The 24,705-nt window shown below is 34.4% G+C and overlaps 1 protein-coding gene across 15 annotated transcripts in view; it reads right to left on the bottom strand.

The window, feature by feature from the left end:
* The window catches only part of AKAP9 (A-kinase anchoring protein 9), a 199,005-nt gene that overhangs the window by 95,360 nt on the left and 78,940 nt on the right, over positions 1-24,705 (bottom strand). For 14 of the 15 annotated variants that reach the window (XM_064575277.1, XM_064575283.1, XM_064575281.1 and 11 more), the window contains 9 exons: positions 22,607-22,660; positions 22,071-22,241; positions 21,186-21,341; positions 20,148-20,345; positions 12,448-14,832; positions 7,013-7,226; positions 4,938-5,017; positions 2,687-2,825; positions 1,917-2,002 (listed from right to left, as the gene is read on the bottom strand). In XM_064575277.1, coding sequence (XP_064431347.1) covers positions 1,917-2,002; positions 2,687-2,825; positions 4,938-5,017; positions 7,013-7,226; positions 12,448-14,832; positions 20,148-20,345; positions 21,186-21,341; positions 22,071-22,241; positions 22,607-22,660 — 3,483 coding nt within the window. The remainder of the gene's footprint in view (positions 1-1,916; positions 2,003-2,686; positions 2,826-4,937; positions 5,018-7,012; positions 7,227-12,447; positions 14,833-20,147; positions 20,346-21,185; positions 21,342-22,070; positions 22,242-22,606; positions 22,661-24,705) is intronic. The other variant, XM_064575286.1, reaches the window with a different exon arrangement.

Consider the following 24,705-nt stretch of genomic DNA (forward strand, 5'->3'; position numbering starts at 1 on the left):
CCGCTGACTTTTGCCAAAGAAAGCATAGTGAAGTGTAAGTCAAGAGCTTGCTTACAATGGGTAGAAGAGAGAGAAGAGATGGGAAGTTCCGGCTTCAGTTTATTCTTTCTTTGAAAGAAGATGACAATGAAGGAGAAACAGACCACAAAGGAAGATACAGGATTGAAGACTGGTTATGTTCTAAATAGGAGAGATGTGAGGAATGTGTTAGGGGAAAGGACAGAAACAGAAAAAACAGAGACAAAGGAGCTGAAATCACAGGAGAGAGGGAAGGGACAGGTTATCAATCTTAGAGGAGGTAGAAGGGGATACTAACAAAAGCACAGGAAATAAAATAACCTTGGTTATTAAAAGGAGTAACATCTTCTCAGACAAAAGGAAAATAAATTAGGGTATTCACAGATTTAAAGAAATACATAAGGTCTAGAGGCAGCAGGCTGAGATAATTTATAACTGATAGCTCTGATACTTGCAGAGAAATAAGAGATAAGGCCAACTGCAAAGACAAAAAGGGGAGTAGAAGTAGAATATATGACTTGAGGAGAAGTTGTGAAGTTGGGAAATACTGAAGGGACTATGAGAGGATAAATGACCAGAATTGTCAAGTGATCCACAGGGTCCAGCTAATGTCAGACCATGGTTACGTGGTGTCACTAAACCACATCCACATCTAATTTTCTTAGCAGCCCTCAGTAACCCAAGTATGAGTAGAGAAAAAGGTTCCCTGGAAGCAGGATGAGGGCAGCAGAAAAACAAAAAATCCAAACTGCTAAGATTCCTGGTAAGGAAATGGTATGATGATTCTGAATAGGGTTCAACACTTTGGCTATGAAGGGAAATAGAAAAGTAATTATTGTAGGGAAATGTAGAGTTAAAGAAGGATTCTTTAACCCTCCCTCCTACAAAGTCATCTGTAAGATACTGGGGTAGGCTCATAAGTTTTAGAAAAGGCAAGATAAAGTTTGCTTACTTGCACAGGAAGAGAAAGAGAAAAGGAACGAGGGAAAGGGGGAAGGAAAAATAGGGGAAGACAGAAGGTAAGAAAGAGGGAGGGGAAGAGAAAGAAAAAGACAAGAATTTCAGCTACAGCATCCCTCATCACTGATAGAACTTTCACTCCCTATTAGTTAAATCTTTTAAATCCACCCAATTTAATATAATGACATCAAAAGTATTGCAAATAAATAGACATAGAGATCCTTCTGGATTTTTTTCTACAACATGAAGATTACAACATTTATCTTTGCCAATATATGCTGTTTATCTTCCTGATATAGTTAATAAATCATACTATGCCATCTATACTCTCTGAGTTTTATATGCACACATTTCTAAAACAACTACTTGAAAGAAATTTGACATATATAACACGTTAGCTATGTTCTAAACAACTACACTAATTCCATTTTTCTCTAAAACAGACCCACTACTTTAAAACTGTTAAATGTAGGGGCCCCTGGGTGGCTCAGCTGGTTAAGCAGCTGCCTTCGGCTCAGGTCAGGATCCTGGAGTCCCGGGATCGAGTCCTGCATCGGGCTCCCTGCTCGGCGGGGAGCCTGCTTCTCCCTCTCCCTCTACTGCTCCCCCTGCTTGTGCTCTCTCTCTCTCTGTCAAATAAATAAAATCTTTAAAAAAAAAAAAAAACAAAAAAACTGTTAAATGTAAAATTAAATACAACTGTTTCACCAAGTTTACAATCTGACATTTTATGTTTATTTTATCAGGATTTCCAAAACTCTCTAAAGAGGTAAATAAATATTCAACTTGCAGAAATTCCTTTAGCTCATTGATACTATAAATACGTCACTTTTCCCCCATCTTTATCATGTTCACTTATTTTAGAATTCCTGGTGAAGCTTACAAAACAGCACATAATACAATAAATGAAAACATAATACATTTTCCATTTCACAGACCTTACTTAATCGTGTTTGAAGTACCAAGAGTTTGTTGTATTCTTCTGTTACTTTGTTGAGAAGAGTTTGCATATTTTCTTGCAAGTCTAGATGATAAACAATTATAATAATTTCATTTCATAGTAAAAGTCTGCTTCTTTCAATAAGTATTATTTATCTATTCATAACTTTAGAAAACTGCCTACTAAAAGTAAATTTCATATATTTAGTTACCAAAAAGCTCAATCTCATTAATGTAAAAGACCTGCTACAAAGATAACTTGATGATTTCATATTAAAATATGTTAATGTCTTTTGGTATTCATTAATTTGTATACATTTTGTTCATTATTCATATAAATGGACAGGGGTAGAAGACATTTTACCTCTAAAAAAATTAATTGAGATCATAATTTGTAAAAATAAACTAATACAGGATTCTTATTAAGAAAGATAATGTAGGTCTTCTTATTCTTTAAAAAAAAATCACTGACAAATGTATTTAATAAATACAATAACTTTCAAAGTTTTGGATCTATGGTGTAAAATTAAGGACAGAATTATGAACAACAAAAAACACGGGAGTAGAGGAATAAAGGATAAAGAGACAAGGAAACTTGCAGACATCTTTGGTTCTCTTTATATCACAATTACTGCATTACAAAAATAAAAATCTGTATTAAGTAGAAGATTGCATGAATCCAAAAAGATATTAAGTGATTGAATAATGATTTAAAGTAAAAGTTTATCATTAAATGACTTAAGAAGATAATGTGGTCAGATTTTATTACCTTGAACTTCATATCTATAATCTTGCAATTCTAGTTCTTGATTTTCAGAAGTGTGAACACCAGAACTCTCTCTCTCTTCTACATTTACTTCACATTTTAAAGCAGAAGTATAATGTTCACCAAGGACATTGCAAAAAGTCTATTAACAACAAAATCAGATATTTTACAGAATTAAAATGTTGATGTCTGCCTTTGAAAACCATTAAACATTATTTTCCTAAATGCAAAAGACAGTCAAAATGGCAGAGAAAAATCAGTAAGAAAACACTCTTCCATGCACCCTATCAGTCTGCAAAAGAAACAGTCAAGTCTAAATCTTCCTCTCTTTATATAGGACATGAAATTCTTCTTACAGCAGGAAAATACTGACAATCTTAATTGCACAAAACTATTTTTTCAGCTTCTAATAATGAATATAGCTTGTACTTTAATCTACCATTTTCTAGCTTGGATCCTAGATTGACGTTATCTCTGTAATGTTAACTACCCTTGAAAAAACATCAGAAAACAAGGGCAGAAGTTAAAAAATGATGACCCCTATAAGGGCGCCTGGCTGGCTCAGCTGGTAGAGCATGTGATTCTTGATCTTGGGGTCATGAGGTCAAGCCCCATGTTGGGCATAGAGCTTACTTTGGGGAAAAAAAAAAGTGACTAGAAAGTAGTCTATAAATTCTACAGAAATTATAATATATGGAGATACCTGGGTGGCTCAGTCAGTTAAATGTCTGATTCTGGCAACATCAAAAATTAGTGACAAAACCAGGTTTCATGAAGAATCCCAGAGGACCCCTCTATAAGAACAAGCTGATTCGTATTTCAACTTGAGATTAGTGATCAGGTAAAGACAGTAACAAAAGGAAAGAACATATAATGTCAGCTTATAAATGAACTACTGTGACTTGGGCCCTCTTTCCATTATTTACTGACTATCAACAATAGATATGAAAGGACAATGCCTGAACCCTTTGGCAGAGGTGGAGGTGTAGAATGCTGAGTAGCTGAATGAGGAGAGGCCTTAAGTGTGGTTATATCTCACTTTTTGAGGTTTTTTGCAAAACATTTTTTGAACAATATTATGGGAAATCAGAATCAGGGGCACCTGGGTGGCTGAGTTGGTTAAGTGTCCAACTGTTGGTTTCAGCTCAGGTCATGACCTCAGGGTCATGAGATCGGGCCCTGGGTTGGGTGCCCTGCTCAGTGCAGTCTGCTCAAGATTCTCTCTCTCTCCCCCCCACCCCTGGTCTCTCTCTCACTCTCAAATAAATAAACAAAATCTTAAAAAGAAAAAAAAAAAAGAATCAGTAAAGTAGCTCTACCTGTCCCAACTAATACCACCCTCTTCCCCCTTCAATTTATAAATACAAAAGCCTGGGATAAGCCAAAGCATATATTTTAAATTTTGAACTATTTCAAATATGCAGAAAAAATAACTACCTACCTTAAACAAATAGTAATATTTTGTCATATTATCTCCATGTTTTTTTACAGAAATTGAACATTACATAGAGATTTGAAGCTCTGTTTTAAGTACTGCCTACCCATTTTCTTCACCTTTCTCCTCACCCAAAGGTAATTACTCTAGCATACATGCTATATATGTTTTTCTTTTGAGATTTATTGATATTAATACAGATATCAAACACTGCTAAATGGAGTTCCACTGCATGAAGGTAACACAATTTATTTATTACCTTTATTCATAGTAATCTGAGTTGTTTCCCATTTTTAACTTATAGACACTTCAGCAATGAACAGATCTGGTTGTGCACAAATGCTTGGGCTATGGGATGTATATAACTTCAAAAATAGACCTTGCCAATCTGCTTCTCAAGGTAGTACTTTCCCACTAGCAGTATATAAGAGCTTCTATTTCACCCCATCTTCACAAATATAATTATACCTGGCATAATTAGGGTTTTTAGATTTTGGCAATCTGAACTGTGAAATTGTATCTCACTGGTCTTGTGCAACCTCCCCAAATTAGTAATCAGATACACTTAACCAGTAAGTGGGCAAGGGCAGGAAACAGACCTGTCTGGGGTTCTATTGGTCCACTTTTTTTTTTGGTATTAGGTATACCTTTTGTCTGTTCTACTGCTAAGATAATTTACTTCAATTTCTTTTGTTTCAAAAGATTATCAGGAAACATTTAAATGTTCATTTTAAACTTAAAAATTCAGGAATATTTTCTAAGTGCAGTTCTGAAGTATAGCATTTCTTGTCTAAAAGTACTTTTTAACCACTATCTTACCTGTGTAAAATAAGAACATTCTTCAGACACTGCCTTGTGTAGTTTTCCAATGAGCATTTGTAAAGGCTTCGCTTCACCACCTAATAGAACAGATACCGCATTAAACATTTAATTTGTATACTTAAGTACTATTATCATATTAAACCTGTATCAACTGGAAGCTTCCTTTACAATAAGATTAGTTTTAAATTCTTTATTTCTTTCCAAGTTATTTTCCACTGTTCAATGTTAACTGTTTCAGATAATTTGTAAAATTCTGTTTATATCCTACAAACTGGTATAAAGCAGTGACTTACAAATTTTTTTTTATTACTACCCAACACAAGAAATACATCATACATCATAACCTATTTATACATCCATGGTAAACTGAAACAAGAATTTCACAAATCATTATCTGCCCTTTCTACATGCTATACACTCTGTTGTTTTCTGTTCTCCTATACTCTTTTATTTATTTAAAAAAATGCTGGTCATTACTAACTAACTTCATCAACCATTAGCAGACCAATTAACTTGTAGTTGAAAATCACTGGACAGATTCTATCTGAAGAGGATATCAATAAAAACAACACACACTTAACATCTTATTACATTCAAACCCAAAGAACTCCTTTAGTGAAAAGTATGATATTCTGATTTAAGTCACTCTTTAAATTCTACTCAGTTTAACAGAGCAATTGGACAAACTTATAACAATCTCAGTCTCAAAAACAGATCTGTCACGGGTAAAAGCCTAGAGATGCCTTGAACAGAGGAAGTCTAGTTTATTGAGTGATTAAATAATTATAAAATTTAACTGCAACTAGTCTTCTATTTCAGGTTCCTTATATGTTCCTGCTTGCCACAGTGCCATCTTAGTCTTTTGGCCCACACTGCAGTCTCCCAGGACATCTCATTCTTTTCTCTGGCCTCAAGTGACCTTTTGATTTCTAAATCTTTATCATGAGCCCAAACCTCCCTCTTGTGTTTTGGACTTCTATTTTTAACTACCTTCTAGACAACTCTTTTAATAAAGTCAATAGGTACTTTTAACTCAAAATGTACCAAACTGAATTTATTATTTTTCCCACAGATCTGCTCTGCATCCTCTTTGTGACTACAGTCATTTTCAATCCAATTACCCAAGCTAGAAACTTAGGGATCACCTTCAATTTTGCCCCTTTCCTCCTCATATTAACTGCAGACTACAGCCTACCTCTTTTACCTCTTAAACTTAACTGTTACAAATATTATTATTAGCAGAATTATTGCTGAAGTTGCTTAACTGGTCTTCCCATCACTAATCACCTCCCCCACTTTGCCCCATGGTGTTACCTTAAAATTTTACTGTTACTCCCACTACTTAAAATCCTACAGGTCTTATCACCAAAAGCATAAGGCCTATACAGGCTTCAGTCAGAGTATATAAAGCCCTTTCTGATCAAACTCCTGCCAATCTTTCCAGCTTTATCCCCCACTACTTTCTCACATAACTTGAACTCTCAATTGCCCAAAATGGATACAATCTTTCAAACTTCTATGTTCAAGACTCAGAGCCTTCCCTACCCAACCTCCCTACCCCTGCCTGCGGCCTCACCCCACTCATCCTCCCAGAAAGTATGAAACTTTTCTCCTTTCTTCTTCCATTCTTTCTAGTCATTCTTCTATTACAGAAATTGTCCTATTGCTTTCCCACTTGATTGTAACTTCTGGGGGAAAATGATTCAGTGATTTTAGATTTCTCAAGCACTTAAAAAAATGTGCAATGATTATATGAACAAATGAATCCAGGACTGGGGTATACAGTTCCCTTCCTCTATGGGTTGTAAGACAAGGACAAATTATGGAAAGGTGAGTGGGCTCTAAGTGATACTTATTTGTTTCATAGTACTTACGATTTTTTTTAGAAACCATTTACCCAGGGGTGCCTGGGTGGCTCAGTCAGTTAAGCGTCTACCTTCGGCTCAGGTCATAATCTTGGGGTCCTGGGATCAAGCCCCGCATCAGGCTCTCTCCTCCTCCTTCTCCCTCTGTGCTTTCTCTCAGATAAATAAATAACATCTTTAAAAAAAAAAAAAAAAGAAACCATTTACCTGTTTCTTGCGTTTTTATATTCTGTAGCTCTTGCTGGTGTATTTCCTGAAGTTCCTTTATCTTTTCCTCTTGGGCAGAAATAAGTTCCTCCTTAAGACTACAAAGAGCTTTATCTTTTTCATTTTCCATATATTCACGAACTTGATCCACATGTGTTGAATAAACCAGAGAGAGGCATATACGCTGAGCTTCCATCTGTAGCCTTAAATCATTCTTAAAGTGAATGTATGTACACATTAGAACATTTTTAAATGATTTAAAATTTTAAAATAATTTAACTTCTTTTTTTTACATATACTGACTACAAGGGGAAAATACATGAAATTATAGTTTAAAACTTCTTGTAAGAGAAGTCCAATTTTTTTCTCACTTCATTCTACTGCACTGATCTACCTATCTTTTCCAAGGAAAGTAGCACAATATTGTTATTACCTCAACGTTATGATAAATTTTGATATATGGTATAGCTTAGTGTGGCCTCATCCGTGATTTTCGTTTAAAAATATTTTAAATATAGAGAAATGCAAAGAATAATGTAATAAACACTTACGTACTCATACCCCAATTTAACAAATACAATTATATTGTCTTTTTTTTTTTTTTAAAGCTTTTGCACAGCAAAAGAAACAGTCAACAAAACCAAAAGACAAGCGACAGAATGGGAGAAGATATTTGCAAATGACATATCAGATAAAGGGCTAGTATCCAAAATCTATAAAGAACTTATCAAACTCAACACCCAAAGGACAAATAATCCAGTCAAGAAATGGGCAGAAGACATGAACAGACATTTTTCCAGAGAAGACATCCAAATGGCCAACAGACACATGAAAAAGTGCTCAACGTCACCCGGCATCAGGGAAATCCAAATCAAAACCTCAATGAGATACCACCTCACACCAGTCAGAATGGCTAAAATTAACAAGTCAGGAAACGACAGATGTTGGCGGGGATGCAGAGAAAGGGGAACCCTCCTACACTGTTGGTGGGAATGCAAGCTGGTGCAGCCACTCTGGAAAACAGTATGGAGGTTCCTCAAAAAGTTGTAAATAGAGCTACCATACAGCCCAGCAATTGCACTACTGGGTATTTACCCCAAAGATACAAAGGTAGGGATCCGCAGGGGTATGTGCACCCCAATGTTTATAGCAGCAATGTCCACAATAGCCAAACTATGGAAAGAACCAAGATGTCCATCGACAGATGAATGGATAAAAAAGATGTGGTATATATATACAATGGAATATTATGCAGCCATCAAAAGGAATGAAATCTTGCCATTTGCAACAACGTGGATGGAACTGGAGGGTATTATGCTGAGCGAAATAAGTCAATCAGAGAAAGACATGTATCATATGATTTCACTGATATGAGGAATTCTTAATCTCAGGAAACAAGCTGAGGGTTGCTGGAGTGGTGCGGGGTAGGATGGATGGGTCGCTAGGTGATAGACATTGGGGAGGGTATATGCTATGGTGAGCGCTGTGAATTGGGTAAGACTGAAGAATCACAGACCTGTACCTCTGAAACTAATACATTATATGTTAAAAAAAAAAAAAAGTAGGAAGGGAAAAATGAAGGGGGGGGAAATTGGAGGGGGAGACGAACCGTGAGAGACTATGGACTCTGAGAAACAAACTAAGGGTTCTAGAGGGGAGGGAGGGTGGGGGGACGGGTTAGCCTGGTGATGGGTATTAAAGAGGGCACGTACTGAATGGAACACTGGGTGTTATACGCAAACAATGAATAATGGAACACTACATCAAAAACTAATGATGTGGGGCGCCTGGGTGGCTCAGTCGTTAAGCGTCTGCCTTCGGCTCAGGTCATGATCCCAGGGTCCTGGGATCGAGCCCCGCATCGGGCTCCCTGCTCAGGAGGAGGCCTGCTTCTCCCTCTCCCACTCCCCCTGCTTGTGTTCCCTCTCTTGCTGTGTCTTTCTCTGTCAAATAAATAAATAAAATCTTTAAAAAAACAAAAACAAAAAAACTAATGATGTAATATATGGTGATTAACATAACATAATAAAATTAAAAAAAATAATAAAATTGTACCATTAAAAAAATAAAAATATTTTAAATATAGAGAAATGCAAAGAATAATGTAATAAACACTTATGTACTCATACCCCAATTTAACAAATACAATTATTTTATCTTCTTTTTTTCCATTTCTCTCTACATACATGTTTGGTTTAGAAAGAAAATAAAATTTAATCCACTATGTTCCCATTCCTCCTTCCCCAGAGGCAAACATTATCACAAATTTGCAACAAGTCCACTGCATTTCTTATACTATCACTTTTCAGTACCTATAAACAGTACATTATATTTTATGTTTCTAAGAATTTACATAAATAGTGTAAAATGGTATTTATTTTGCAAATTGTTCTCATTCAAAATACTTCTGAGATCTATCCATGTAGATACAGATTATTTTAACTGTGGTATAGTATCTATGAATACATGAAAATTTGTCAACTTCCTTCTTGGAGATCAACTGGATTATTTCTAATTTTTTGATATTTCAGAAATACTGCACTAAATTCTTACAGATATGTCCCTATTCAAATACACTAGTGTTTCCCTAGTACAGTGGATCTCAAACTTTAGCAGGCATCAGAATAACCTGGAGTGCTTATTAAAACAGACTGCTGGGCCCTTCCCGAAGAGTTTCTGGTTTAGGAAGTCTGGTGTGGGGTCCCCAAATTTGAATTTTCACTGGTTTCAAGTGCTGCTGATACTGCTAGTCAGGGACCATACTGAGAACCAACTAGAAATATAGCTGCTGGGTCATAGGTAATATACATTAAATGTATTAAATTTTACCAAATTATGTTTTATATAATTGTGCTAAACATTGATATTAATAGCATATGTGAGTATTCATCTCCCCACTTTTTATTGTGGGACTCATTTTGCCAATCTGATGGGTATAAAGTATTACCTTACTGTTATATCAATTTATAAGGGTGAAAGTATCCTTCCATTTTCATCAGCCAATTAGGTTGGTCCTAAGAGCAAAGTATTTTTTAGGGAATCAGCATTATCTCTAAGCATATTTAGATTGCTCTGAGATGTTATTACTGTATAAATTATCACTCGATTTCTTCTGTGAGCTTCCCTCTACACACACACACACACACACACACACACACACATTTACTCCCCTCTCCACCGATAAGGGGGTTTGTCCTGGTAGTGACAACTGGGAAGGGACTGTTTACAGGTTTGCCTCCCTTTACTTTATATAAATTAATGTCAAGGAGAAGGCATCTGAACGTCAATGAAAATGTCTTTAGTGGAGAAAATAAAATTCTTACTGAGAAAATCTGACCATTTTGACAGCTTCAAATTCAGGTCCTCTGTCAATAATGTCTTTTTAAAAAATCTAAACAATCTCTGGCATTTTTAGGAGTAATTAAATTAAAACCACATTATGGTTTTGAAGACAATTTCAGATATTTAACAAAACATTAATAGTTACGCAATTTGAATTTTTAAACTCTATGTAGGTTATTAAAATGTAAAATATCTTTACATTTGATACAATATCATAAATGTGAATATACAGACAGTCCCCAATATATGGTGGTTTGACTTAGGGTTTTTTGACTTTACAGTGTTAAATGTAAAGGTGATACATACTCAGTAGAAACTATACTTCAAATTTTTAATTTTCATCTTTTCCTGGGCTACGTATGTGGTACGATACTCTCTCATGATGCTGGGCAGCAGCAGAAGCCACAGCCCCCAGTCAGCCACATGACCACGGGGATGACAAATAATAAATTTACAACCATTCTTCCCATTCAAACATTGTTTTTTGCTTTCAGTATAGTATTCAATAAATTACACGAGATACTTAACACTTTATTATAAAATAGGCTCTGTGTTAGATGATTTTGCCCAACTATAGGCTAATGTAAGTGTTCTGAGCATGTTACTAGGTTAAGCTACGATGTTCAGTAGGTTAAGTGTATTAACTTCATTTTCAACTTAAGATATTTCACTTTACAATAGGTTTATTGTAATGTAACTTCATCCTAAGATCGGAATTTATTAGAAATAAAAAGAGAACATTTTTCCAAAGGCTTCCTACTGTATACAGAATAAAATCTCAACTTCTTACAAAGTCTGTAAGGCTCTCCAAGATCTTGTCTCTTCTTTCTTGTTCAAACTCTTTTTCTTTCACTCTCCTGCTTTCAAACTCAACTAAACACACCTTCATTCAATTTCTCAAGCTCACCTATGTTTTCACAATTGCTCTAATTTGCATGTAGTAGGCTCCCTCTTAGTCTTTTAGATCTCAGTTCAAATGTCAATTCCTCCAAAAGACCTTTCCTGATCATCCTATAGAATGCTGGCACCACCACTACCCATCATTCTCTATCATGTTATCTGTTTTATTTTCTTTATAGGACTTATCACTACTTCTAACTACTCTACTCGTTCCCTTGTCTACTCTCTGCCTCCCTCACTAGAATATATTCCTGCTCTCTTGCTTGTTAGTATAATCCTATACCTGGCTAGAGATTCAATAAATACCTGTTGCATAAATTAAGAAACAAAGTTTTACTTAGCAGCATTATACAAGATACCTAGTGGAATTTTCCAGTTATTTCTAATATCACTATCCAACAAATATAAATTGTCAAGAATGATTTATTGTAACTCATTATATGCATTCTTTAGTTATAGTTAGAATTAATACTTTTTACCCCTTCAGCTTTACACAGTACTCTGAGAAAATTCTAGGACTTAAGTTGAGATTTTTTTTTCAAGGAAATACAGCATTGTAACTACTGAATAAGTAAGTATAAAGTACTGAAAAATTTAAGTGTTAATTTTTAGTTGTGGAACTTGGAAAATGCCAATATAAAACAAAATGCTGAAACCAAGCTTTGAAATTACAACAAAATATTACAAAGTAACTTTTTTAAAGTTCAGATTCTCAACAAAGTTATTGAAACTCTTGCCTTTCCAAAGAAAGTGAAACCATTCCTATGTTTTTATTTCCTTAACAGAATATATAACATAAATTAACTGAAAGAAAGGCAACAGTGTCTAAGAAAAAATAGATAAAAGCAGTGATAGCTGGGATGCCTGGGTGGCTCTGTCAAAGCGTCTGCCTTTGGCTCAGGTCATGATCCCGGGGTCCTAGGATGGAGTCTCGCATTGGGCTCCCTGCTCAGCAGGGAGCCTGTTTCTCCCTCTGCCTGCCACTCCCCCTGCTTGTGTTCACTCGTACTCTCTGACAAATAAATAAATAACATATTAAAAAAAAAAAAGCAATGACAGCTGATAGGCCCAAATGAGAATTACATTATAGGGTTCAATTTTCATTCTATGTGTTTTAGGTAGATGAAAACATTTTTTGTATGAATTGTACATTTTCACTATGCTTTAGCATCTATATAAGTAAGTAAACATACCTGTTCTGATTTAAGTACACTAAGTTCCCACTGAAGTTTATCATTTCTACTTGGTTCAGTTGTCCCAAGTGATGATCCATTTGTCACTAATGGCAAATGATCCAAAAACAACTGTTCTTGCTTGCCTTCTTTTCCAACAGTCTTATTTTCAAAAGGAATTTTATCTTCCTCCATTATTTTTGATTCTTCAACAAAATCTTTATTTATTTTAGAAACTAACTCTCCAGAATCCTTGCCTGTCATAGTCACACCACCATCTTTTAAAGAGACCAACTGAGCATCACAAACATTTACATTTTCTGTCCGTTTATGGTTAATGATGATTTCTAGCTCTCTACATCTCAATAAAACTTGCTCTTTCTCTTGCTTTAAAGACTTCACTTCTTCACTCAGAAAACTAATCTCACCATGTTTCTGTTTTAATTGTTCAGAAAGATCAGACAATCTCTCCGCCAGTTCTAACTTTTCTCGCTTGGTTACCTCAAGTTTTTCCATAAGTTCTGTTGTATCTTTCTCAACAACATCACCGGTTTCCAATGGTTCCCCTATGAAAGTTTTGTCATCATCAAAGACTGAACCTTTCATTTTTACCATAGTTGGATTTATTCTTTGCAGATGATGAAGCTCTTCACTAAGTGTTTTAAGCTTACTTTTATACTCTACTTCTTGTTTGTTTTTGCTGTCTTCTAAGTCAGTTTTTACCTTGAGAAGGCAAGCATAGTCCTCCTGTAACTCCTGATAGTTAACTTCAAAATTTTTTTCAGCAAATGAAAAAGTGTTCCTTTGCCTTTCAATCTCTTCAGTTAGCTCAATACATTGTTTTTTGAGGTCCTTGTTTTCCTCTGTAAGTATTTCTATTTCTTTTTGCCAGTTATAGTCTTGGGATTTGGATTTAATGGAGTCTATGAAAATTAATCTTTCTTCTTGGTTAACAGGCGTATACCTTTTCAACATGTCTTCAAGGGCTTTCTTTTCATCTTTAAGAGTGCTATTCTCTGCTTCAAGTTGTTTAAATTTTTCTTGAAGGTTATCCTCTTTTTCCTTTATTTGTTTCTCCAATAATTCAGTTTTAAGTTGTAATTCTTGAACTTCTTGTTCAAGTGTACCCTTTTCCTTTTCTTCTTGCCTGAGTATTTCAATTTCTTTTTGAAGTTCATTGATTTGAAGAGTCATTTCTTCTGATTTTGAATTCACAAGGGACTGCTGTAAATCTTTTAGCTTTGAAATTTCCAAAATTAATTGATTCTGCTTAGTTATCAAACTGTCTTTTTCAAACTGCATGGTTTCTATCTTTTGACTCATTTCATTCTGTAAGCCATCTATCTGCTGTTTATAGTGAATGCCTAAATTATCTTTTAGTTTCTCAATATTTATTCGATGTTCGATTTCTAAATCTTCTTTCAGTTTGGAAAGTTCTTCTTCATGACTAAACAGAAGCTGTGTCCTCAGCCTCTCTAATTCAGCTTCTTGCGATTCAGCCATTCTGTCTAATACAGCATTCTTTTCCCTTTCTAACATTTCAAGTTTTATCTTGTAATTTGTAACTTCTGCCTCATGTTTTAATTCTAGTTCTTTTCTGGATTCAGATGCAGAAACAATCTCAGCTTTCAAATCTTCCACTGTACTAAGGGATTTGTGTGCTTCACTGAGTTTACTTTCTTGTTCAGCTATTGTCTGTCTAGCTCTCTGAATTTGTTCCCTTGAAAAGCTCAATTCTTCAAAAAGGTCTTCAAGCTGTCTCTGTAGAGCAGACTTTTCTCCTGAAATTATTCCTAGTTCTTCCTTGAGTTTTTCTTTTTGAGAGTTAGTATCTTGCAATTTTACATTCAGTTCATTTATTGCCATATTCATTAACGTTATTTGATCATTAACTGTAATACTTGGATATGATCTTAAAGCATTCTCCATTTCTCCCTTATGTCGTATTTTAAGTTCATCTATCTGTGACATGTGCTGTTTTATTAACTCCTGTTTCATCTGTACTATCTGCTGCCCATACATCTCATCCAGCTCTGCCCGGAGCTGTTCTAACTTTCTTTGTGTTTCTTGTTCCATTCTTTGGAGAATATCAGTTTCAAATTGGCTATCTTTATGATTTTTCTTCTGAAGTTCCTCAACTGTCCCCATTAATTGTTTTATTTCTTCAGAACACTGTCTTTCTTTTTGCTTGGAATTAGTCAGCTCTAATTTCATATTTTTAATCTCTTGGTTCTTTTGTACAACCTGTTCTTGTAATTCTTCTAGTAATTTATCAGCAGCTGTGACTTTATCCATTAGCTCTAGAGTTTTTCTTTCATCTTCTATTATTTTTGTATTTAATTCTTCAATGATTGTATCCTTTTCCCGTATTTCTTTATTTGAGCTTTCTACTTTTTTGTCTTGTTCCTTTAGAAAGAAAAAATGAAAATACATAAAAATGGCATCTTTAGTTCCTGGCAACTTAGACTGCTTAAACTCAATACCAAAAGACTGAGAGAAGTCTGGTTTTGTTTTGTTCATAATTCTACAAAAAGTAACTGCAAGGCTTGCCCCTTAATTTTTCCCAAGTCAATGAGACAAGACTTGTGTACCCAACACTATTTGTGAGCAAACATTACAGCAGTGTTGGTATTCTTGGAAGAAAGAAATTCTAACACGGCTATGGTTAAAAATATTAATTTCAAAATTAGTAGGATTAAAATGTCTAGACCATTACATTTTCATTTTTCTTAATAACTGGTGAACATTCTAAGAACTTAGTATTTTCTGCAGCTATAGTACTGTGTACTCTTTATAATTCCAGAAGAAAGTCTTAAATACATCTCAAGATTCTTTCCATGTGTTCTAGTGACTTGAAGGTGTTAGATGGGCAAGTGCTATGAAAAGACTAAAACAATAAAACAGGTTCCTATGGGTCTGCCTTAACTTCATTCCTGTGGCTAAGTAAATCAGAAATTTGGGAATATCCAACGCATAAGTGGCTAAACCTCAAACAACATGCAAGACAACTATACCATTTATGGCACATCAACTTGATCCTAGACTTTGGGCTTGAACAGAAATTTGAAAGCGGGACAGATATTTTCTTCCAGTTCTGACTTGGGCCTCTATTTTGGAACTGTATGTAAGCCTAAATCGAGGACATAGGCCAAGGCACATCTGTAACAACAATCATTCTTTTTTTTTTTTTTTAAAGATTTTATTTATTTATCTGAGACAGAGAGAATGAGAGAGACAGAGAGCACATGAGAGGGGGGAGGGTCAGAGGGAGAAGCAGACTCCCCGCCGAGCAGGGAGCCCAATGCGGGACTCGATCCCGGGACTCCAGGATCATGACCTGAGCCGAAGGCAGTTGCTTAACCAACTGAGCCACCCAGGCGCCCCACAACAATCATTCTTAAGAGTGTTATAGCATAACAGAGTCAAGCAGAAGCCCTAGAAACCAAGTTTTGACTCTGTTATTTAGTTGCCTAAATAGTTCAGGGCTGAGGTCCCAAGTACAAAGAAAGTACAATCCACTGAGTGGAACAGAATATAAGTAGGTAAGTAAAATCACCTTACTGAGATAGGAGTTCCAGGTTAAGAGGACTTAAAGGCACCTTGGATGAATGTATTCACATATCTAAAGAAAAAATGTCAAAGCCTAGAGAAAGGAAAGCCTGAGGGTTGGCAGTACTCATTTCAGCAGAGTCTGGGGAAGAGAACCAAGGTACCTTAAGACTGAAATTCTGATCCTCTGGGAAAACCATATCTAATGTACAAAGCAATGTAAGGCGTTGTAGCAAACAGAATTTAAGAATTTTAATTCACAAGCATGACTTTCCTACTGTGAGATGATACATCAAGTTATCATAGCCTAATGCTACAGAACACTTGACTCCAATATCTTTTGATCTCACGCTCACTAATAAACAACTTCCTATTATTATTATCTAGCTTTTCAAATTCATTTGCCCATGGAAAGAAAGTAAAATCCAATGAACTTCAAGTATACAGGTCCCTGTGATAATTATTTCTCACTATAAATTAATAATCTTATATTCAAGGTTTAAACATTAGACTCTTCAACTTGAAAAATCTGAGCTTATCTCTGAGATAGCTCAAGTCTCAGTTGATAGAAGATAAAAACCAGACTTCTAAGCCTACAAGTCAAAGGCCAGATTCTGCACTATATAAATTAACTAAGGTAATGAATGTCATTCTGTGAAGCCTCTTGAGCAAAATCCTATCAGCATTTTTCTTGGTATCACATATTCCATCCAATGTCACCATAAGTTATTACCAAGTGCTAAGCCTTCTGACTTTAATTTCTGTACTATGATATGACATTTAAATCAGTTTAATCTCTTAAATCTCAGTGTTTTCATCTGTAAAATAAATGTAGTATTTCTTCTCTCTGTCATGGAATATGTTTGAAGCTAAAAGAAAATAAATATATTAATGTGTTTTATGCTCACTGTGCTATGTACAAATGTAATACATTTAAATACTAGAAAGTATCTATAAGGAATTTGGAACCTATAAAAAAGTAAAATTAGTTCAGGAGAGGTCAACTTCAGTTGAATTATTAAGTAAGTAATTAGTCTTGAAATGTTAACACTGTTATAAAATCTGTAATACTTCTATTACCTGATTTTCGATTGGGGGGAGGAACCCTCATAAAAACACTTAATTCAAAACTGTCCAACATGTGATATAACTGCAAACAACAATTCTTCATTCAACTCTTAAATAATACAATTTCATGGCTCATTTTTCTTAGTACTGTTTATTTCAAAATATACGGTTTTAAACCATTTATTTTGTGTTGCAAAAGACAGCTCTGCGATCGAAGATAAAATCCCTCTATTTTTGGAAACAGACCTGAGGGAGCGGGGAGTAACAGACTTCCTGCCTGTGACCATTCTACCATGGGAAGTTCTGAGGATTAGGGGCAACAAGAATGAGGCTGGAATCAAGTGTAGGTGTCTAGGGAACCACGACAGTTTCAACTATGACCCTAATGCTCTAGTCCCTCAGCTGTGCCTGAGCCTGCCCTACTGACACTTGTGGAACTACTACTCAGGGGGATTCATGCAAAGTAAAAAAAAAAAAAAAAAAGAGAAGTTTATATATATATATATATATATATATCAAGATATAATCTATGAGATATGTTATGTGTGTGTATATATATATATATATATATATATATATATATATATAACAAAGAAGAGACTGAGGATAACAAGTATTCTGCTAACATTCAAATAAACAAAGGTAATTCCCCCATGAAAATGAATTATTTAAATTTTAAATACTTTCAAATAATACTGCCTACTGAATATAATAAATACAACAAAATCCAACTTAAAGGCTCTTCTAACTAAGGCCTAGACTATTTACACTTCCTCCTGTAAAGACTCACTTTCAAAAACTATTTCTAGGTTAAACTATTTTTTGCTACCTAGACATTTTTTAACATGTTTCAGCCTGAATCTTTATATATACTACAACCTCTATCTAAAATGTCCTTTCCTAAGTCAAGCAGAGAAAGTCAATTATCATATGGTTTCACTTATTTGTGGAACATAAGGAATAGCATGGAGGACATTAGGAGAAGGAAGGGAAAAATGAAGGGGGGAAGTCGGAGGGGGAGACAAACCATGAGAGACGATGGACTCTGAAAAACAAACTGAGGGTTCTAGAGGGGAGGGGGGTGGGGGCAAGGGTTAGCCCGGTGATGGGTATTAAGGAGGGTACCTACTGCATGGAGCACTGGGTGTTTTATGAAAACAATGAATCATGGATCACTACATCAAAAACTAATGATGTACTGTATGGTGACAAACAAAACAAAACAAAACAAGAAAAGAAAATATCCTTTCCTATCTATCAGCTCAGATTCATAATATATTTGCTTATTTACCAAATGAATATTGATTAGCTGCTAATGTGCCACACATAATGCCTACTGCTGAGAAAACAAAATATAATTATAGAGAAATTATTCCCAACTTACAGACTGGCCTCAAATATCATCTCCCCCTAAAGCCTACTCTGGAAGGCTTTAGGTAAAAAGGCTTTTGAGTAGTCTGACTTCCCTTATGAAGCCAGACTACTCAAAACACTTTTCACCTACGCTTACCCTTGTTTTGTGCTATCTTGTGTACATGCCCTATTAAACTATGAGGTTGAGCGAAGAAAGGGCACATTTTAGGCATCATTATCTTTTGCAAGGGCCTGGTACAAAATAGGTGTTCTGTAAACATCTATCTAATGATTTTTAAATTATCTTGGTTGTAAAGCATACTGTTTCATAATTTCAGTAGCTTAAATTTGTTTGTTTCCTATTTTCATAAGAGTATGGTCTCTGGAATCAGACTACCTAGGTTTGAAACCTGGTTCTGCCGACTATTACCTGTGTGATTAGGCAATTTACCTCACCTTGCTTTGGCTTGATCTCTTCATCTGTAAAATGGGGGTGATGGCAGAAATCTCCATCTCATAAGGTTATTACAATGATTCAATGAGTTAATATGTGTAAGATGCTTTGAATATTGCCTGGCACCACGTAAACAAAAATAAATGCTAGCTAATAATTTTATTATTATCCAAACAATATTCTTGTCTTGGTTATTTTTCAACTTCTTGCAGAAGAACTTACTAAGTTGTAAAAAGTACCATATTATATGTACAGTCTGTCCTCATTATTCACAGATTCCCTACTTGCAAATCCATCTTCTTGCTAAAATTTATTTGTAACCCCAAAATCAATACTCAGTCATTTGCAGAAATGCACAGAGCAGCAAAAAATTTGAGCTGCTGGATATGCATGCTTCCAAAGCTGACACCAAACAAGGCAACTACACTTGACTTTGTTTTCGCTCATTAGGAGAGCATGGATGGAGAAGAGGATGGAGACAATAGGGGGCAGTGCAGTATAGCACAAGAAATATGGTTCTGGGCCAGCTATATGGGTTTGAATCACAACTCTGACAAGTGTCAGTAGGGCAGGCTCAGGCAAGTCACTTAACACTTGTAAACCTCATTTTCTCTTTTGAAAAATAAAATATAATCTACTAGGATGAGCTGTTTTTAGGATTTAAGATTATAATCTATGAGATATGTTATGTGTGTATGTATGTATATATGTAAATATAGTCCCTAGGATATATGTGTGCATGTATATAAACACATGCATATATATGTATGTATGTACATATAAACAAATATAAACATATGAAATATATACATTTCCCTTTTTTTCCCCATGAGCATATATTGTTAAGTAAGTGTTCCAAGCAACTTTATAAAACATAACTACTATAAATAGAGACTCTATTGTAGTTTTTTCTAATTAAAATCCATAAAATTTCATTTTGTCATGGAAATATTTTCAGAATTTCATAACCACTGCTAAAATGAGTAGAAATACCTTTAGGTGAAAAAAAAAAAAAAAAAAGAATGGAAATTTTGTTTACAAATTTAGATTCTCCTGAGAACTCACTTTAACATGGCTGATCACTACCAAAGGAACTCAGTAATGAATTTTTATTCATTTAAACTATTATTGTGAGACTCCCAATTGCTTTTGAAAGAAGTTGTTTTGCATACTTAAAGAGCTTTTCTTAAACGAAATTTTGTAATTCATATACATAACAAAAAGGATAAACAGTTGTATAAAACACTTCAATTATAAAGCTGTTATACACTGGCTGACTTCCTTAAAATAAACATACCATTTCATATGCTCTAATTTTCTCTTGCAAGAAACTAATTTGCATTTTGAAGTCTTCTTTCTTTTTTTGATAATCTTCTAATAAATGGTCTTGTTCTTCCAGCTGTTGCTGATGAGTGAGGATCTGTTGTTTTGCTTGTAATAAATCTGCAGCTGTGTTACTGTGAGTGCTGTTTCTTAGAGTTTCACTAGCCTGTAACTTGAAAACAGAAAGAAACCTCCAAGTTAAATTCTGAAGAGATTGCACTAAGGAAGAGATATTTTTGGGGTATTGCTCGGCCCACAGTTGCTCTCTGGGAAATCTGCTAGATTCATAGGCTTGAAACTCCAGTAAACATGCTGCCATGGCTTATCAGATGATCGTGGGCACATTATCCAAGCCGAACCAATAAGATTATTTTTCCCATCATAAAGCAGAGAAAATCTAGTGACATAGCTAAGACTAAGGCAGACATACAGAAAGAGACGGGGCCTAAAAGACAGTACTTCCTGGATTCCAAATGACTTTCCAGTTTGTGATTCTATCCCTTTCAGAAGTCTGGTTGTATTTTCACTTGAATTCTGTAAGATAAGCCTGTATTCTTATATTAAATTCCTCCCTTTTAAATTATTTTCTGTACTTGCCATCAGAAACTTTAATACCATTAGATTCTTACGGCTCAGATTAAAGATAAATGGAACACATTCTGTCTAGCTACTATTTTAGAAACTAAAATAAAATCATAGCAGAGTTGGCAAAAGGTAGGATGTGACTACATGTTAATTTCCGCAAAAATCCACCCAATCAGACTTAAAAGATTTTGCAGGCTTTCAATATATAGACAAGGAAGAAGTACAGAGAAAATACATCAAGGAACCACACAAGAACTAAGAGTTAAACTCTTGGTTATCATAACAACAGGCATTCACATATTTCCAACATGATACATAATAAGCAAATCGATTTTAAACAAACTTAAATTTGTTCTGAAAATTAGAGCACTTTAAAAAAATTCATTACTAAAAATCTAATAAATTTTGTTCTATTAGTAATACTTACATGTTGGAACTGAATCTGTAATTTTTGACTTTGTTCTGTCAACTCTAAGAATTCTCTCATTGTCTCATCCTTTTCTCTCCTTGCTTGTTGTAAATTAGCAGTGAGCTGGGTTATGATGCCATCTCTTTGCTTAATGGCAGCTTCAAATTCTTGTAACTAAAAGACATCAGTGAAAATAAAAAGTGCCAGACTTATTTTTTAAACAAAACTGATTATTACTATAGGTAACTATTCTTCAAAAATATAATATTTAAAATGCACTGACAGAATTATGATAATTTGTAAGTAACCTTAACCATTTTTGTCTGTAACTGAAAGATTAGCTTGCAGAAATTGGCTTTACTTCCAAATCAACTTAAAAAAAATTACTAGGTTTAACTTCTCCATTTATCTGCTTCCAGAAGGACAAGTGCCTTTATATTTAGGGATGCCCCAATCTATTCGTAGGCAACATCATCACAGACATATTCAATTCTCACTTGTTTCTGGAGAGGCCGAAACTAAAATGTATTCTGTCCTCCTCATCAATGGCCTTTTTCACCTTGTTTTCATAACTGACTTCCACAAACAACAGATGTCATTCTAACCACAAGCGCTTACTTTTACAAGGACTCGCTGACATTTTTAATGAGTTTAGGTCATCATATTGTGATGTGGTTTGCACCATAATTTTCTCTCAGGCTGATTACAAAAACACCAGAAGTGATTTCTGCCTAGCTATCTCATAAAAGATTAAGCAAAGTTGTTTGCGATATGTGTAAGGACAAATATGATGAGATGACTTAAGTTACTATTTAAAAACCTCATCTTTCAAGACCGTACATACACTATCATTCAAATTTCCTATATTTGTCTCAGTAACAAAACAAAAGCCACATAACATACCTGCTGCAGTCCATCAGTCCCGTAGGTGGCTCTCATTTCTTCTAGTTCTCTGTTCAGCTCTTCAATTTCATGCTGTTTACCAGCCAATTCATTTTCCATCATCTCTAGGTGGGTCTGATTGTACTGTGCTCCATGTTCAGAATAAGAATCATCAGCACCAAATTCTTCTTCCTAAATCAATCCAAGATTTTTAATAATTCATACTAACAACATTTCTCAGGAAGAGGGACTTAAACACTGAATTCCATAGCAAAATCCACTTTAAAATATCACTTATCATCTGAGAGTTTACTGGAATGACAACCTACTTTGTTATTATTGTGATATACACCTTAAAAGCAAAAACAAGATACCGCAAAATCTGTCACAATTGAACTTTTATAACAAAATGTGGCTAATTTTGGTTTGTTAAACATTAAAAGCATTTAGAAATCACACACAGAAAGAAGTACATGCAGGAAAAAGCTCTGTTAGTAAGCCAGATGGTTTTAAATAGTATAAAACATTAGTATCGTGAGTAGTTTTAAATACTGTACCCTTAATAAATTTGTAGGTTTTTCTGTTCTCACCACAAAACTGCAACCATTTACCTGTACAAAAACAATTTCCTGATATATTATGATTTTAGACAGAATTTTATTTAAAGCTAACAATTATATTTCTGCTAACTATATTCGTGCATCTCTTATGCATAGGGAAAATGCCTCATTGGCAAAAATAGACAAAATGATTAAATTTAAATCTATAAAAGACATTATGATCATTTCAAATACCAAAGATTCCCAAAACATTTGAGTGCTAACAATGCAGAAGACATGGTACTATACATTTTTGTTTAAGTGAATTGAAGTTCTAAGTGCAGTTTCTGTTTTGACTTCACAGGGGTAATTATAAACCTCAAGTTACTAAATCCTCTTCTACAAAATCCTGCCTTATAATCATTTAAATAACTGTTTTTTTGATTAAGCTCTATTCATTTTAAAGTAAAATTGTTTACTGGTGCAAATTCACTAAAGGTTGGTAATCAGGTCAAGAAGTATGAGATGAATAGGTGAGGAACAGTCCCCCACCTTTCCCTGGGAGAAATGACAGCCATGTCAACCCTGACTGATGTAGAGATTTTCCATAACATATGTTTGCCTCTCTCTATCACAAACACTTGACGATGGGAGGAAGAAGGATGACAGTCTATGTCTCCTGGGTTGACCTGGTGGGAGATTAATTTCAGACCAATTAATCTATTTAACAAACCCTTCCTTCCCCCAACAGTGCACAAAAAAACTTCACTTCTGCTTACATCTTAATTATTCATAATTCTTCGTTAACAGAATCCAAGATAATAAAGTTTGTACTGTTGGAATACATAGACTAGAATATCCCAGAGTTAGGATACGGACTACATCTTTTAATTTTTTTTATTTTATTTTTTCTGATTAATTGAATGTTTATTTTTTATTGTTATGTTAATCACCATACATTACATCATTAGTTTTAGATGTATGGACTACATCTTTTTAAAAGTGAAGATACTGGGGCGCCTGGCTTGCTCAGTCAGTAGAGCATGCGACTTGATCTCGGGGTCATGAGTTCAAGCCCATCCCACTTTGGGTGTGGAGCCTACTTAAAATTAAAAAAAAAAAAAAAAAAGTGAAGATACTAATTAAGAGTTTTGTAACAGAGTTTGATTCCTTTGTTTTTTTTCCTAAGGATAATTTCTGAAAAATAAAGTTAAAAAAAAATTCATCTTTATGGCAACACAATATTACAATTTGTGAAAACTATCAGAAGACAGGAGTACTAACTCTATTAAGATTATTAATATCAAGTCACTTGAAATAACTTTCCAATTAAATCCTCCTAAATTTCAATTAGCTTTTCTTGATTCTGAAATGAAGCAGTTTGATAAGCATCTATTAAAATTTTTACAGTTATAGTATAATGAAATGGATTTTATGAATATTTTCAAATATATTAAGCAAGGATACACCTTTAAGTGGAGATGATACAAGTCATCAGTTTATAATGACTGTATCTAACACATTATATAGCCAAAGTTCAGCTTAATTTTTCTCTAACTTAATCAAAATTACACTCTTATGTATTGGCTTCTTAAAATACATGACCATTTTCAAGACTTAATTACATGTTATTATAACAAACATAAAAATCATTATTAAAAATTTTTAAATACTATGTAAATAGATAATAAAAAATTATTCACCAGGACTAAACTAATATAAACTATATTCTGAAGTTAGAAGAGAAATACTCAGCAGAATACTAGGATCACTAATAGTTAGCATTATTCTATTTTTTTAATGAAGATAATTACTTTATTGATAGCTAAAGGGTACAGCATTCATCCCTTCTTACATTAATCTTCTAACACTATACCAGGTAAACCTTAATATGAAAGTAAATTAATAACCTGAAACAGGAAGATTAGATTGATAAACTCAGGTGAAGAAAAGCCTTTCTCTTAATGTCCTTTTTTTACTGTGGCATTTGTCAAAGTTATTTAACCATTAGGCTGTACTAATATATTCCTTCTGAATTCACAGATATATTCAATCTGTATAGAGAACATGAAGACGTGGGAAAGTATAAGTAAGGTACATTTTCAATTTTAAAATGT

Source organism: Mirounga angustirostris, unplaced genomic scaffold (genome assembly GCF_029215605.1).
Source record: "Mirounga angustirostris isolate CCGP_5_RB_7025 unplaced genomic scaffold, mMirAng1.0.hap1 SCAF_12, whole genome shotgun sequence".
Lineage (NCBI taxonomy): Eukaryota > Metazoa > Chordata > Mammalia > Carnivora > Phocidae > Mirounga > Mirounga angustirostris.